The sequence below is a fragment of the Doryrhamphus excisus genome, linkage group LG1 (genome assembly GCF_037039965.1).
Source record: "Doryrhamphus excisus strain RoL-2023G ecotype Guam linkage group LG1, RoL_Dexc_Guam_v1.1, whole genome shotgun sequence".
Taxonomy (NCBI): domain Eukaryota; kingdom Metazoa; phylum Chordata; class Actinopteri; order Syngnathiformes; family Syngnathidae; genus Doryrhamphus; species Doryrhamphus excisus.
Genome location: NC_136357.1, coordinates 21,412,508 through 21,428,062, shown reverse-complemented (window position 1 = coordinate 21,428,062; position 15,555 = coordinate 21,412,508). Strand labels below are relative to the sequence as shown.

Sequence of the window (15,555 nt, the reverse complement as noted above, 5' to 3'; positions counted from 1 at the left end):
GTATTGTACGCGAATGGTTGTTTGTCTATATGTGCCCTGTGATTGGCTGGCGACCAGTCCAGGGTGTGCCCCGCCTCTCGCCCGAAGACAGCTGGGATAGGCTCCAGCACCCCCTGCAACCCTCGTGAGGATAAGCGGTAGAAAATGAATGAATGAATGAATGTATTGTGAGCAATCATAGTATTTCACCTTTGATAACAGTCATGATATCGCCATAGTTTTGCCACTATAACAATAATATTAGAATATTTTGCGCACAATACAATGGTATCATAATATTTCAATACAATGGTATCATAATATTTAACTTTGGATGACAAATCATAGAACGCAATGGTATCACGATACTATCCCAACAATAACTACTATTCATTCATTCATTCATTCATTTTCTACCGCTTATCCTCACGAGGGTCGCGGGGGTGCTGGAGCCTATCCCAGCTGTCTTGGGGCGAGAGGCGGGGTACACCCTGGACTGGTGGCCAGCCAATCACAGGGCACATATAGACAAACAACCATTCACACTCACATTCATACCTATGGACAATTTGGAGTGGCCAATTAACCTAGCATGTTTTTGGAATGTGGGAGGAAACCGGAGTACCCGGAGAAAACCCACGCATGCACGGGGAGAACATGCAAACTCCACACAGAGATGGCCGAGGGTGGAATTGAACTCAGGTTTCCTAGCTGTGAGGCCTGCGTGCTAACCACTCGTCCACCGTGCAGCCCAATAAGTACCAATCATACAATATTATTGTAGTATAGTATTGGTATGCTTTGATACTTATTTCATCATCAATAACAAACATATTATCTATGGTATTGTACCCATATTATGAGGACAAAATACTGTATTATCATCATATCATCCTTCAGAGTCAAATGTTGCATTACATTCCCTGTCATATGGAGTATTAGATGGCTTTATTTGATGTTTTCTTGTGATGCAAATTTGGATAGGAAATAAGAAGAAAGACAACTGAGGGGGGAGTTCGGGGACAATACAAAGAGACAAGAACAACAGCAACAACAACAATATTAACCATGAAAGTAAAATGAATGCCAATGAAAGAGCCATACCCCAACAGATGCAAAAAGACATGCTTTTGTATCCACAATGGCACCATGCGATTGGCCGTCATGCGCCGTAGCCCAGCATGGGCCAAGCATGCAGGGGGCTAGATGATTAGCAGCTGATAAATGCGTAGCCTCGGGCAGGAATTGGCATCAGAGGGCGGGCCAGCGCACAGATGTTGGGGTGGAAGGCAGCATCTGCACATCTGCATCGGCTGCATGTGTGATGATTTTTATTGCCCTCGAGGACGATGCGCTGTCAGCACCTGTCGACTGAGCTTCTCTTGCTTCCATTGAGTCCTTTTGGATGGCGCATGTTAGGGAGGCTTATGATTTTCCGGGAAAAGAAAGCAGAACGCGCCATCCATCACGGCGTGTACGGGCGACTACGTGCTGAAGAAAGATGGTCTTGTTTACAACCTCGCTCCTTATTCCTCACCCTCCAACCTGTGCTCATTTTTCACCTTCTCGTTTTGTATTTCCTCTGCGCGTCCTCTACAGTGCAACTTTGAAGTTCGCCATGTTGTTACATAAAGCGCGGACCCTCGGTTTTGTATGGACAGTCCACCAAACACAGGCGTCCATTCGCATCCATATCATTCCTGAATGTCTCTCTGACAAATGGAGAGTTTCTTTTAAAGTTGGATAAATTCCAGCCTTAAATGATTATTATGATGATTTATTGTGTGTGTGATTCATTTGTTCACAGAACACACACAACTCCCAATCAGTCTCCATGAGGCATTCAATTTCACTGCGTATTCTGTCGCTATATTCTGTATTCTTATACTGTAGCTTTGTGTGCTAAAGTGCTAACATTCACACATTTTAACAACATCATGCCAGGTTAGCTTATTCGCGGGAAAAAAAACAAGATGTTGAACTATATGCCTCAGAAGTTCAGCATAACTCCAAATCCCCGTCACGATGGAGGTACGATGTTAGCAATACAAGCATAACTATGTGATGCTAAAGTGCTAACGTTACACTCACATTTTAACAGCTACATCATGCTAGGTTAGCCTATCGGTGGAAGAAAAACCAACCAATCAAAATTCACTGAACTCTATGTCTCAGAAGTTCAGCATAACTCCAAATCCCCGTCACAATTGAGTTCAGATGTTAGCAATACAAGCATAACTATGTGATGCTAAAGTGCTAACATTCCACTCACATTTTAACAGCTACATCATGCTAAGTTAGCCTATTTGCTGAAGAAAAACAAACCAATCAAACTTGCAGTTCCCACATCAACAGAGTTCCAGGCTTTTTTATTTGTATCTTAAGATGTGTAGCGAAGCCTACATTGCTTTATTTTCTTTTCTTTTTCCAAAGCTGTCCTCCATTAACTGGTGGGTCATTACAGCCATCTATTTTCTATGCCGCTTATCCTCACTACGGTTGCGGGTATGCTGGAGCCTACCCCAGATGTCTTTGGGGTAGAGAGTACCCAGAGAGTACCAGAGTACCCAGAGAAAACCCAAGCGGAGAATCGAACCCACCGTGCGGCCCAGTCATAACATGATGTTTTCCACACGTTGTCCTAGCGGTTAGCATGATGGCCACACAGTCAGGAAGTTGGGAAGATCTGGGTTTGAATCTCCTTTTTGGCATCTCTGGGTGGAGTTTGCATGTTCTCCCTGTGTGTGCGTTGGTTTCCTCCCACATGGCAAAAACATGTCCTGCCGTTGGCTGGGGACCGTGACCCAAGTGAGGACAAGCAGCATAGACAATGGAAGCAAATCAAAGAAAAAGGCAAACGCATGCAGAGCATCAATACAAAGGTTAGTACAACTCCTGAGAGTTTCGAATCATATGACCTTTGGAGTGCTTATTTTGTGAGTCTGTGGGTAGGCTACTGTATATAGAATCCAAGTACGGTTAATAAGGATACCATTTGCTTTATAAGCAACATACACACACACACACCTGCAGTATCCAGCCTGCTTTGAAGCAAGGACTCAAGACACTCATTGAGTGAGCTCCGCCGTGCGTGGCCTGATTCCACTTTAAGAGTCCATCCAAGATGAATGGCGTCAGAAGAAAATCCTCAGGCCACAGTGCTGCTGCCGCCACCTGAAAGACTCATGAACAAAACCATGCTGATGTGCTCATCAAACCTACGAGCAACAGCCGCAAAACGCCGGGGAGAATTCCAGTTAGGATAATATGCACGTCAAAAAAAAGCTGCAGGAGTTGAAAGTCGATTATCCCTGAAGTCAGGCGATTAGGATTCCATCCCATTCTGATCTTGAGGCAAAAATGCAGCATACCTCGCAAGACCACAGCTTGAATAGGTGCAGATTCTGGAAGATCTAGTAAGCTTTCTGTAAGCTTTCCCTACAAAATATCATAGTGGCCCTTGCATTTTTGAATTTTTTTTAGTATGTGGCCCTCGTGGGAAAATGTTTGGACACCCCCAGAGATCGTCTCTATGTTGCTCTAAGCCAGGGCTGGGCAAATATTTTGACTCATGGACCACATTGAGTTAACAAAATTGTCCCAGGGGCCAGAACATATATTTAACACACACACTATTTTATGCTTATAATTTTCCTTGAATTATTTGTCTAATTTTATCTGTAAAAGTGAAAATAGTAGTAAACATCAGACCACATCAAACTATATAATTAAATGTTCCTTTTTTTTTGACTAATTAAGACATGTTGTCAGTTTGTTGCCAGTTTGTATGTTAAAAGTTGAAATACTGACGGGCCGGATTCAAACGCTTGGTGGGCTGCAAGTGGCTGCAAGTGGGTGGTAGTTTGCCCACCCCTGCTCTAAGCGATGACACTGACAATACTACAACACATATCCATCATTCGGAGAAAATGACCCGTTGGCTGTCGTTTGGCTGTCGACAAAAGCGATCCAGTCAAAAGTTTGGAGACATATTCTCATAGAATAACATGGTGAAGTGTCTCCAAACTTTTGACTAGAATTTCAAAGAAGAGCACGGTGGACCAGGACTTGATGAGTTGGTCCATATCGACGGGGATAGGCCTTACGTTGACATGGTGGTAACAGAGAATCATTTAAGATTCATCTATTGGATGAAAGTTGATGGTGTAAGTGTGCCTAATTTTGTGACTGGATAGTACGTACTATGTGCGTCATCATGCCCCCTAATGGGACCAGGTAAGTGTTTGAAGAGGTGCATCTGGGTTGCCAGAGTGAAGGTTCGTTCCCTAATTGGTAGCAAAGGGAGATGAGAGGCCAGATTGTGATGGGTACCAGGAGGGGCCGTTTAAGGGGGACATCTGTTCCTGCTGGGGAACAGCCGCCCTCACAGCTTCCCGCTCTTTCCTCCCTGACACTTCTTCTTCACGTCCCACTCCCCCGCCCCCCACATGTGGATGGAAACATGACGTATTGTCAGCGCACAGTTGGCTAACAGCGACTTTGATGTTCCAGGTTACGCCATCCTGCAGGCCATCATGGAGAGAGCGGGCCAGAACAACTGGCAGGTGAGCGCCATCTGCGTGGAGAACTTCAACGACGCCAACTATCGCCGACTGCTGGACGACCTGGACAGGCGGCAGGAGAAGAAGTTTGTGATCGACCTGGAGGCCGAGAGGCTGCAGAACATGCTGGAACAGGTGATGTCACCCGTCATTGGCCTTTGGAGACACTTGGAGAAGCATGATGATCCTCACAGTAGGTGTAGGGATCTCCACTATCACAATAACAATAGTTGTCGCTGAATGCCTAGCTCAAACGAGCGCCAAGTTGAGAGCCGGTATCCGCTGCTTCAGTCTGTCCCTGTGTGGATGTAGTGGGTTGTCAAAGAAGGCTAACGGTGAGGGCAATAGCGGGAATGTAAAGAAAACGCGGGGGTCGCGGCATAGCCAGTAGTATCTGTGGGAGAGTCCTTCACAAAAGGTGGCGCAGGGTGGCATGGTGCACCCGTGTAGTGGTAATTTCATCAAGCGCACCACTGTGCGCAGCCAATTTGGTAATCTGGTAGACTGGGCTGAGCCGAGATGAGTGTGCCGGTGCACCAGGGGAGGTGTCCACATTTTCAGATTGGCGCAGTGAAAATTTCATGACAGAACAGTAAAGCTCGACAACTGCGACCCGGTTTAATCTCGGCGCACCCTGCACAGTGCTAACCTCACAAAACCTCACAGGCAGATTTTTCAGAGTGATAGGCACATTTCAATGCAATAAACAATCACAGAAGCCACTCTTTAATGTACAAGCATGTCAATTTTTGCATTAATTGTCCCATCACATCTGATGTCAGATTAAAGACGCATAATGACGCAAAAATATATTAAGTGACCTGTATATATACAGGTCACTTGTACTTTTTTAGGGCTTCATGGTCAAAACGTGTGTCCTATGATGTGCCTTGTTAGGTCCCTCATGCTAACTCCTTTACTCTCATTAGAACGCACAGAAAACAGAACGAAAGATGTGTTCATGTTTCACATAAGGATTGTAGATGAGTAGATGAAAATTCTTCTAGCTAGCTAGTTCATTTTGAGGTGATAATACATGCTCATATATATATATATATATATATGTATGTATGTGTGTGTGTGTGTGTGTGTGTGTGTATGTGTATATGTGTATGTATGTGTATGTATATATATATATACTATGTGTGTGTGTATATGTATATATATGTATATATGTATATGTATATATATATATATGTATATGTATATACACACACACACACACATGTATACACATGTATAGCCGGGAGAAAAATAAATAAATATATGGACACCCAATCAGCAAACAGGCACATTTTTTGCATTTATTTTATGATTAAGTTGTTAATTAGCATTCTTTATTTAGTGTTTTTTGTTTAACTTAATGCAACTTAATTTACCCTTTCTTATTATATCTATACATGTATTGTATTTTTTTTCCTCTCTTTCTCTCACCAATATAGCACAATAATGTGACTCTGTACTATTATCGTATTGCCCCTTTTTTTTCCCCTCTCTTCTTTTTTTCTTCTATACATTCGACCCGTTTCCTGTTGGTATACATTGTACTTCTCCAGCGACAAATCTGTGACAAATCTTGTGATACTCCACAACCCTCCCTTCGTCCTGTTGACCGTCCTATGTCTAAGTATTGTTTCACCTTCTCATCTAAGTTTGTAAATATCCACCTTATATGATTAACACAGTTGTAAATACACACTTAATGTGTATAAAAAGTGTATTGCTTTTGTGTGTTACAGTTACCACCATGAATAGTATGACATTATTTTGGCTGAAATATTATATTACACGGCATTCCACAGTGACCTTAAAAGGTCTTACATACAACTTTGGTTTTTCAAGGCCTAAAAAAAGTCTCATATGGTGGGGGTACTCCATTTAAGGGCGGTGTCCTCCACATCATTTCATACAAACACATTCATCTTGTTGTGGTATAGTCTTCATATTTCCATGTCTTGAAAAGGTCTTCAATTAGCGACTTGAAATGATTTATGGGAAAAAAGAATATTTTGCCATTAATAGCATTAGTATCACGATACAGGCAATATACAGGAGTATCATGACATTGTCCCTGCAAGAAAACCAGTATCACAGTATTATGCTGATGATAACATAGTGTCCGGACAATAACCGGCAGCATTACAATATTCTAGCCACTGAAGCGCTGGCATCAAAGTATAATACTGCAGTGTGTACTTTGAACTGCTCATGGCAAAGATATACTTTGTTCTTCCTTGGCTTCCTCCGTGTTTGTCTTGCAGCCTCTTTAATGTGCTAACAGGGAAGTTTGGAAGTGTAAAAAAGCAGCCCCACCCCCACCCCGTCCTCCTCACGTCGTTCCTGCAGGATGACACGTGTCTGTTCAATTATTCACCACATCTCCACTGCTGACATCTGCCAACGTTATCATGTACGCAGCAGCATACTTTCCGCCTAGCAAACAGACCCGATGTCGTACTGTATGAGGTTGACTGTGGTGTTTTAAAGAAACCTTCCAATGAACTTTCTGTGCTGTCCTCGCAACATGAGGTTAGATGCTGCCACAGAGCAAGGCTTACTGTTCTTGCTTTAGGGAAGCACTCGTGTGCGTATGTGTGTGGTAACTGTAACACACAAAAGCAATACACTTTTTATACACATTAAGTGTGTATTTACAACTGTGTTGATCATATAAGGTGGACATTTCTTGATTCCTTTGCATGTGTAGTGCATTAAAAAGAGGGGCTGGGCGTCAGACGGGGCCACCTTCATTCTATTCATCACTCATGTATAAATATAATAAAAAAGGGTAAATTAAGTTGCATTAAGTTCAACAAAAAATACAAAATAAAGAATGCTAATTAACAAATTAGGAAAACCGACCACATGAAAACCGAGGGGAAAAATAAAAAAAACTTCCATAAAAATACTTCCAAAATAAAAAAAAAAATCACAAATACATATATATATATACGTACATCATACTTTCCGGAGTATAAGTCGCACAAGGCCAAAAATGCATAATTCGATAGAAAAAACATACATAAGTCGCACTGGAGTATAAGTCGCATTTTTTGCAGGTAATTTATTTTCCAAACTACTTGACCAAAACAGACAAAACGTCCTCTTGGAAGGCAAGTTCTAACAATAAAAGAATAGAGGACAGGCTGAATAGGTGTAAGATATGCATCGGTAACATTCATGTTCATGAGCGTTTTTGTTTTGTCATTTCCGCAGTTTCTAACTACACCTCAGAAGGGAAAACCTCAAAGACTGTCTAATGACAAGAAGAGCTCAACTATGAAGTTATTTACACATTTTAAAACCACCAACGTTGGCCCAAAGACACGACCCTTTCTGCTGTTATTGTTGCTATGATATGATTGTTATTATGCTGCAACTGGATACCTTTGGGACCAATTCTGTCCCATTCCCTTTCATTAGAAGCACAGATTTTTGATATAATTGAAACTTTTGTTCTTCCAAAGTCGATTTTTGAAGCTTTTATATTATTATTATTATTATTATTATTATTATTTGTACCCCCCCCCCCAAAAAAAACCAAGCATGTACATTCTACTGATTTGATTGGTTTGAGGTCAATATTAAGGCTAATGCTAATCAACTTGGCTGGAAGCTATTATTTTCCTGTTGTTTTTGAAATGATACCTAAGTACCTAAAAAATAGTCAGCACTGTATGAAATAAGAGATTTAGAATAAGAGAATATTGAGTGTAGACTCAAGCCCACAGAACCGATTTGGTCCCATCGACTTCATCATAAGCACATCGTTTTGATAAACTGTAATTGAAACTTTTTGATTCCAAAGTCCATCAATGAGCTCTTTTGAATTATTATTGTTATCATCTGTGAAAGCTCTTCAGAGAGTTTGAAACGGTATTTTTCCTCCCTGCTTAGTTCACACTCTCCGTAAGTGGCTGTCCAGTGGGATTTTCCAGCAGATGTCAGCTTTCAAAATCACTTTTTATCAACACAGTCTGTGTGTGTGTGTGTGTGTGTGTGCGTAACCAAGCATTGTCTTGAATGTATTTATTTCCATCCACCCGACCACCTGACCACTGAGATGTCATCTAACACTTTTTTTTTCTGCAGATTGTCAGCGTGGGAAAGCACGTCAAAGGCTACCATTACATCATGGCCAACCTGGTGAGGACAAGGAAACACGTCTTGTATCGCATGGCTTCAATCTGCACTACTTTGTTCAGTGGAACCTACTAAACTCGATTATATAAAAATCATAAAAAAATTCCCCTTTAAAATCAGACACGACTGCACCGTATTTTAACATTTTTTTTCCCAACCTAATTTCTGTAGCGTACGTTTTACGTTATGTTCTCTGATTGGTTTATAGCTACCAGCATAGTATTACGTCCCTGTGTCAGCGGGAAATGGTCTACACTTTCACATCAAGCAGAGCGCTTACCAAAGTAGCACAAAAAACATTTTTGAAAGATTTTGGAACTCAGTGCACACACAAGGCGCCTTATCGTGCAGAAAAGTTTATTCTCGTAAGATTAACACTTTTTCTCATTAGAATATGACTTTTCTCTTAATATTTTGACTTTATTCTAGTAACATTCTAACTTTTTTCCAAAATTGTTATTTTTCTTAGTATTTTGATGTATAAAAATTAGGGTTGTCAAAGTTAACGCGTTAATGGTGCATTAACGGAAGTTCCCTCTAACGGCAGCACATTTTTTAATGCACAATTAACATGGACTCTTCCTGTTTGATGCTCGGCCCCCACCGTAGTTTGCTTGAATCACGGTAACTCTGTAGCCACAAGCTGGAACAAATATTGATGGGAAATGGAGAAAGAAAAGAGTATTTAGATTGGTAAAGTTAGCTTCCAAGCACTGGCAGATGGCTCTTGTAGCAAGACCAAAGTTACGTATTTGGATCTACTGTTGCTGTGTTTGACTTATCACGGATGGAGCAGTGCAGGTATTGTTTTTATTGTCATATCCAGTCCTACCTTGGCATAAGAGTGGCCCAACTAACCAGTGCTTTTCACATTTTTACATCTCTCTGATGATTTTGGCATTGAACTACCAGCTATCTTGGAGTTCCAGCTGCTATTGACGGGCTGGCAATGTGATGACCGTGGCTGAAGTCCAGTGTTTTGCTAGAGTTAGCCATTTAGCATGGAACTACAACAATGATGCTCATTAGCACTCAAAAGTCATCAAATCTTACCTTTATGCATTCCCACATAGTATCAGCATTCGGGAGCAAGTATGAGGTGAAAGAAAACGGAGGAAAATAAGTACATCCAAATACATCCATACAGCCCTTTTTGCATCGGAGAACGGTGCATCGGTGTGTTCAATGACCATCGACAAAGTAGGACAAATCACAAATCGCATTAAACATTCAAAAACTGTGGAAATAGTTCGGGTATTGTAATAAAATAATATTTACTGTAGTATAATGATTAATTTCTATGTATTTTAATGTGTTTTAAAAGAGAAATGAAATTACATTTGGATGAAATGTTTTATGACTATTGTACTATGTGTTAGGTATTTTCATTTGTACATTTTATGAAGGAAAGGTGCATTGAGGCAATTTTTTCAATAATAATCCTTTCTGAATCTTCATAAATTAACTTTTTTTAATCACAAACATTTAGAATTTAAATAAACAAATCTTACTCGCTCACATTTTGTATTTGCTGAACGTTTGTGGGTGAGTTCAAGAGCTAATATGCTAATAATAAAGAAAAATAGTAATACAAAAATATGCTTGTTAACTGTATTTTTTAAATAATGGTTCCCAAATTGATATCCCTTTACATAAGATTTGATGTAATTATCGTTGCAGTTACCACAAAGATATTTCTCCTACATATTATAGATAAAAACTTTACATCCGTGATTAAATGTGATTAATTGTGAGTTAACATGGGCAGAATGTGATTAATCACGTTCAAATATTTTAATCGATAATAAATAAATATATTAAATAAATAAACATTTATATTTTCTTTAGTATTTCACATTTATGCTACTAAAATGATTTTTTTCTGATTATTTTGATTTCTTGATTCTCCTATAATTACAGCTGTTTCAAATTTGTCATATAATATTTGTTCTTGTACATTTTTTCGTGTAATAGTTTGACTTTATTTCCATAATGTTTTGGCATAATATTTCAAACATGTTTTTAAATAAGCTTTCTATTTTTTCTGTCATATTGTGTCTGTCACAAAAAATAACGCCCTTATTTTGTATCGACTTCCCGTTCTGTTTTGCTTGTATTTATCCACTTTTACTTCCTGCTCCAACGCACCTGTTTGTGTGATTGTTCCAGTTCAGCCCTTGGCAACTGTCTGATTTGGACCACTGTCATTTGTTTCTTCTGTAGCCAGTATCCAATTTTTACTTGCATTAGGTTTCCAAAAATGTAAAATAAAAATCTCTTAATATTTTGACTTTATTTTTGTAAAATTCATGCTGATTTTTCACATTTTTGCTGTTTTGTGTGTTTTTTGCTAAACTAAAAGTAAACAGGCTGCAAGGCGGTCTAGTGGTTAGCGCGCAGACCTCACAGCTAGGAGACCAGGGTTCAATTCCACCCTCGGCCATCTCTGTGTGGAGTTTGCATGTTCTCCCCGTGCATGCGTGGGTTTTCTCCGGGTACTCCGGTTTCCTCCGGTTTCCTGGCTGGCCACCAGTCCAGGTTGGACCCCGCCTCTCACCCGAAGATGGCTGGGATAGGCTCCAGCACCCTTGCAACCCACGTGAGGATAAGCGGTAGAAAATTAATGAATGAATAAAAGTAAAAAACGCCACCGGCCACCCAGCATTACACAAATAGCTTATTTTTACACTTCAAAGAAACAAGTGAAGGGGATGGTTTGACCCTAAGAATGGACGGACTTATATTTCTTATAGGAAAAATGGTTTCAGAATCATAAGAACAAAAGTAATTGTTTTGGTCCTTCGATGTTTCCTTCCAAGTTCTCCACTCCCACACTGGCTGATGATGACAGTGGCAGGGTCCAAATCCAGAAAATGGACATTTTGTATGTGCCATAAATTACGTGGAGGGAACTTGGATGTCTTCCTAGCATGCCTACTTCATCGAATATCTTATTGGAATAAGAATCAGGCATTGTGGTGCATATACAGTATATGACTAAATAGGGACAGTCATTTAGAGTAGTCAGTGTATAGCTTGTATAGATTTACCCACTTGTGTTGCCAGACAATAATGTCTGTGTTGACTTTAAATCTACACTGCTGTACAAGCTGTACACTGACCAGTCTAAAGCGTAGTCAATAAATACTACATATATAGTGCTGAAGTACCATTTAAAAATAAAATAAAAATTTTATCAGAAAGGCAGGAAGTAAACAAATGTAGCAGTTACTGATTGTAAAAGTACCAGATGGAGAGGTAGAATTTAATAAGCTTGCCTGCATGTTCAAATAAAATGAAACCATTCCCAAATACGACTGTCAAATGCACTAAAAGGTCAAAGGCCACTCCAGCAGATCCAGTATGTGATGTGTTTTCGTCTTCAGTGCATGACCAGTCTTCCTGCTTGTTGCGCCCTCAAGGGTTTCAAAGACATCAATCTGGAGCGCTTCATGCACGGCGGCGCCAACGTGACGGGCTTCCAGCTGGTGGACTTCAGCAATGCCATGGTCATCAAACTGATGCAGCGCTGGAACAAGCTGGATCAGAGGGAGTACCCGGGTTCCGACGCCCCACCCAAGGTAAACGCACGCTGAGATTAGACCCACCTCACAGACTGTGACACTTCCCATTAGCTCCCATCAACCACATATTGTTAATATAGTGTCAACCCACTACAGGATAGATTATACTGCTTTCCCTGTAACTACCTCATAAATCCAAAGCTCCACCACATTAACATTCCACTTTGCCCCTCATTTCGGCTAAATATTGCATCATTTGTGTTTTTACCACTGGGAAAAAACCCTTTGTATACATGATTAGGTGTGAATGTGTTCAGCAGAATCTACAGTAATCCCTCGTTTATCACGGTTCATTGGTTCCAGACTCCACCGCGATAAGTGAATTTCAGTTTTAATACATGGAATATTATCTGAGGTAGAGCATAAAAAAAACATTTTTTTCACATTATTAGAGCCCTGTAGACATTAAGTAACACCCCTATAGTCTGGTATTACCAAATGTACTACACATGATAAGCGAAAAGACATAATAACTCACATGTTATTATTAATGCTTATCATGTTGACTGTATTAGCTAACATGAGGGGGTATAAAGGTGACTTTGGGGGGGGGGGGGCTCATTGCACATTTACAACCGTGTCTTTCAGCCCTTTGTATTGAGTTGTGAACTCCTAAAGAGCAGTTACATGATAACCCACACAGAAGGCTTTCTAGATCTTCCAGACTCTGCACCTCCTTCTGTGTGTTTCCATGCATTTCCTGCTTCCCTTCATGCTTTTTGTATTTCAGAAAAGAGGAAAAGAATAATAGGTTCCCTTTTAAAAAACATATACAGGAGGTCATAAACAGGTTTGATAAGCAATAATGAGACATCAGAACTCACAGATCTGGAATCAGTAGCCCACACGGTAGGTAAGAGTGTACGTTTGAATGGTTGTTTGTTTACACGTGATTGTTGTTTACAAACAATCTCAAGTTAGTCAGACGGGAGCACAAGCGGCATACGTTAGCATTCTTTGTTATCAAATGGAATGTGAGTCGATTGCATGGCATTAAAAACAAAAGATGACCATGACCAGTATGATCACTATGACATCGTTTGATAGACACGCCTCTGTACACCCAAGTACAGTACACATCGACATTATTGCTAGTACTGGTTTACACCACATTGCACAACTCTTACGTGCAGGCTACGGGGTCTCTCAAGTGAAACAAGAGACGGACGCCGCTTTAAGTATAGCAATCTACTAAAATGATGAATCAGTTTTGTCAGCCAGGAATACACAACCAAAGCTAGAAAAGCACCAATGATGATAAACACACAAAAAGAGCAAAATAGCTGCTTCATACCCCAAACGAGCATCTGCATCACTGTCTTCTGCAGCTGGTCCCCCATCCCACCCCCACCCCCACCCCACTTCCCGTCATATGCAGAGATGTGACAGAATGACCCACTTTGCAATTTTTTTTTTCATCGTCACACGGCTTGCAAATGGCAGCAGGGGCAAGAAGGCATCACGCCACGGCCGGTCAGCAAAACGCCCGCCTCCAGCCAAACATTTCTGTTTTTTTCTAATGCAGCTGCAGTGGTGTGGAAATAGTGTGAGTAGAGCTTTGTGTCGGGTGGATAGCGGTGCTTCAATTAAAAGTTTACACCAAGCAGCCATATCACACTGTGTGTGTTAGTGTGTCTTAGTGTGTGTTAGTGTGTCTTAGTGTGTGTTAGTGTGTGTGTGCTTATCTTGGCCGAGTGTTTCTGTAAATTGCTCTCCCTCCCAGAAAAACACTCAGACTACACAGTTTTTTTTGTGTTTTGTTTTGGTTTTTTTTACAAATTTGTACTGCAAGGTAAAAATGAATAAAATGCTTTACGAGGCCGCCAAGCACATTCTTAAACAACAGGAGGCCCAATCAACCATAACAATAACTATAAACCAAGAAAAATGCTAATTCTGATGACAGAAGAAAACCTAAATGAACACCAATGCCACACAGACCAGATCCTGACAACAAACCAAAAATGTTGCATTGATATTTTTGTTGAGTGTAAAATAAAGAATGACAAAAACATTTCATACAATAATCAGTATAGATCTTTCATGTTTAATTTAATTTAATTTGAGATCTCATATAAAATTATGGAGTAAATATAAAGTATAAAGCAGTATACTGTACATACACAAAGAAAATAATTATGCAATGCACTATTTGTAACACGAAGCCAGGTATATAAATGTATTCAATGTAAAATTGCAAAATATAAATAAAAGTACGATATAAGTAAAAAGTATTATGAAAAATTACATTTATAACAAATTCACAATAAAATACATTGAATTTCAAATAAAAATTATACAAAAATTTGAATATATCTAAAATAAACAATATTTTAAATAGTACAATGTACAATTGTGTCAAGAAATTAAACAACAATAGAGTCATCCCTCGCTTCAATTATCGCTCTCTCACTCTTTTTCAAAAATGAAAAGGTGATTTCTGTTTTGTGGTTGAACACAGCTTATTATTCTCAACAAAAAATGCATTTTTAAGCAAACTGAAATTATTCTTGGCCTAAATCAAGCATTTTCAAGAATAAAAATGGCCAAATGAACCAAAATATAAATACAAGGCAGAAGAATTATCGTATTTCACATCCCAGTTCATGTATAGGATGTTATTATTATTATTATTATTATTATTATTATACTTTATTGGGTAAGATGACTGTAAATGTGACTGTAGTGAGTGAGTGTAGTGAGAGTAGGGAATAGAGTAGGGATAGAAGAGTGGAGGTTTGCCCTGGAAAGGAGAGGAATGAAGACTAGCTGCAGAGAGACGGAGTATATGTGTGGGAATGAGAGGGACCCAAGTGGAAGAGTGAGGTTCCAGGGAGAAGAGATACAGAAGGTGGAGAATTTGAAGTACTTGGGGTCAACAGTTCAGAACAACGGAGCTTGTGAAAAGGAGGTGAAGAAGCGTGTGACTGCAGGATGGAAAAAGGTGGAGGAAAGTGTCAGGCGTGATGTGATAGAAGAGTTTCAGCTAAAATGAAAGGAAAGGTATACAAAACTGTGGCGAGACCAGCCATGTTGTTTGGTCTAGAGACAGGAAGCAGAACTGGAGGTAGCAGAGATGAGGATGCTGAGGTTCTCATCGGGAGTGACCAGGATGGATAGGATCAGGAAGGAGTACATCAAAGGGACATTACATGTTAGAGGCCTTGGAGATTAAGGGTGTAGAATATTAATCGATACATCGATGCGCATGAGCATCATCGGCTCATTCACTGGGTATGGATGCAATTGACGAGTGAAATCCAGATTCGTCATGATGCGTTTGTGGG

The 15,555-nt window shown here is 40.1% G+C and overlaps 1 protein-coding gene across 5 annotated transcripts in view; it reads left to right on the top strand.

The window, feature by feature from the left end:
• LOC131132419 (glutamate receptor 4) overlaps positions 1 to 15,555 on the top strand; it is a 145,100-nt gene that overhangs the window by 81,640 nt on the left and 47,905 nt on the right. For all 5 annotated transcript variants that reach the window (XM_058078026.2, XM_058078024.2, XM_058078022.2 and 2 more), the window contains exons 4-6: positions 4,492 to 4,676; positions 8,634 to 8,687; positions 12,107 to 12,265. In XM_058078026.2, coding sequence (XP_057934009.2) covers positions 4,492 to 4,676; positions 8,634 to 8,687; positions 12,107 to 12,265 — 398 coding nt within the window. The remainder of the gene's footprint in view (positions 1 to 4,491; positions 4,677 to 8,633; positions 8,688 to 12,106; positions 12,266 to 15,555) is intronic.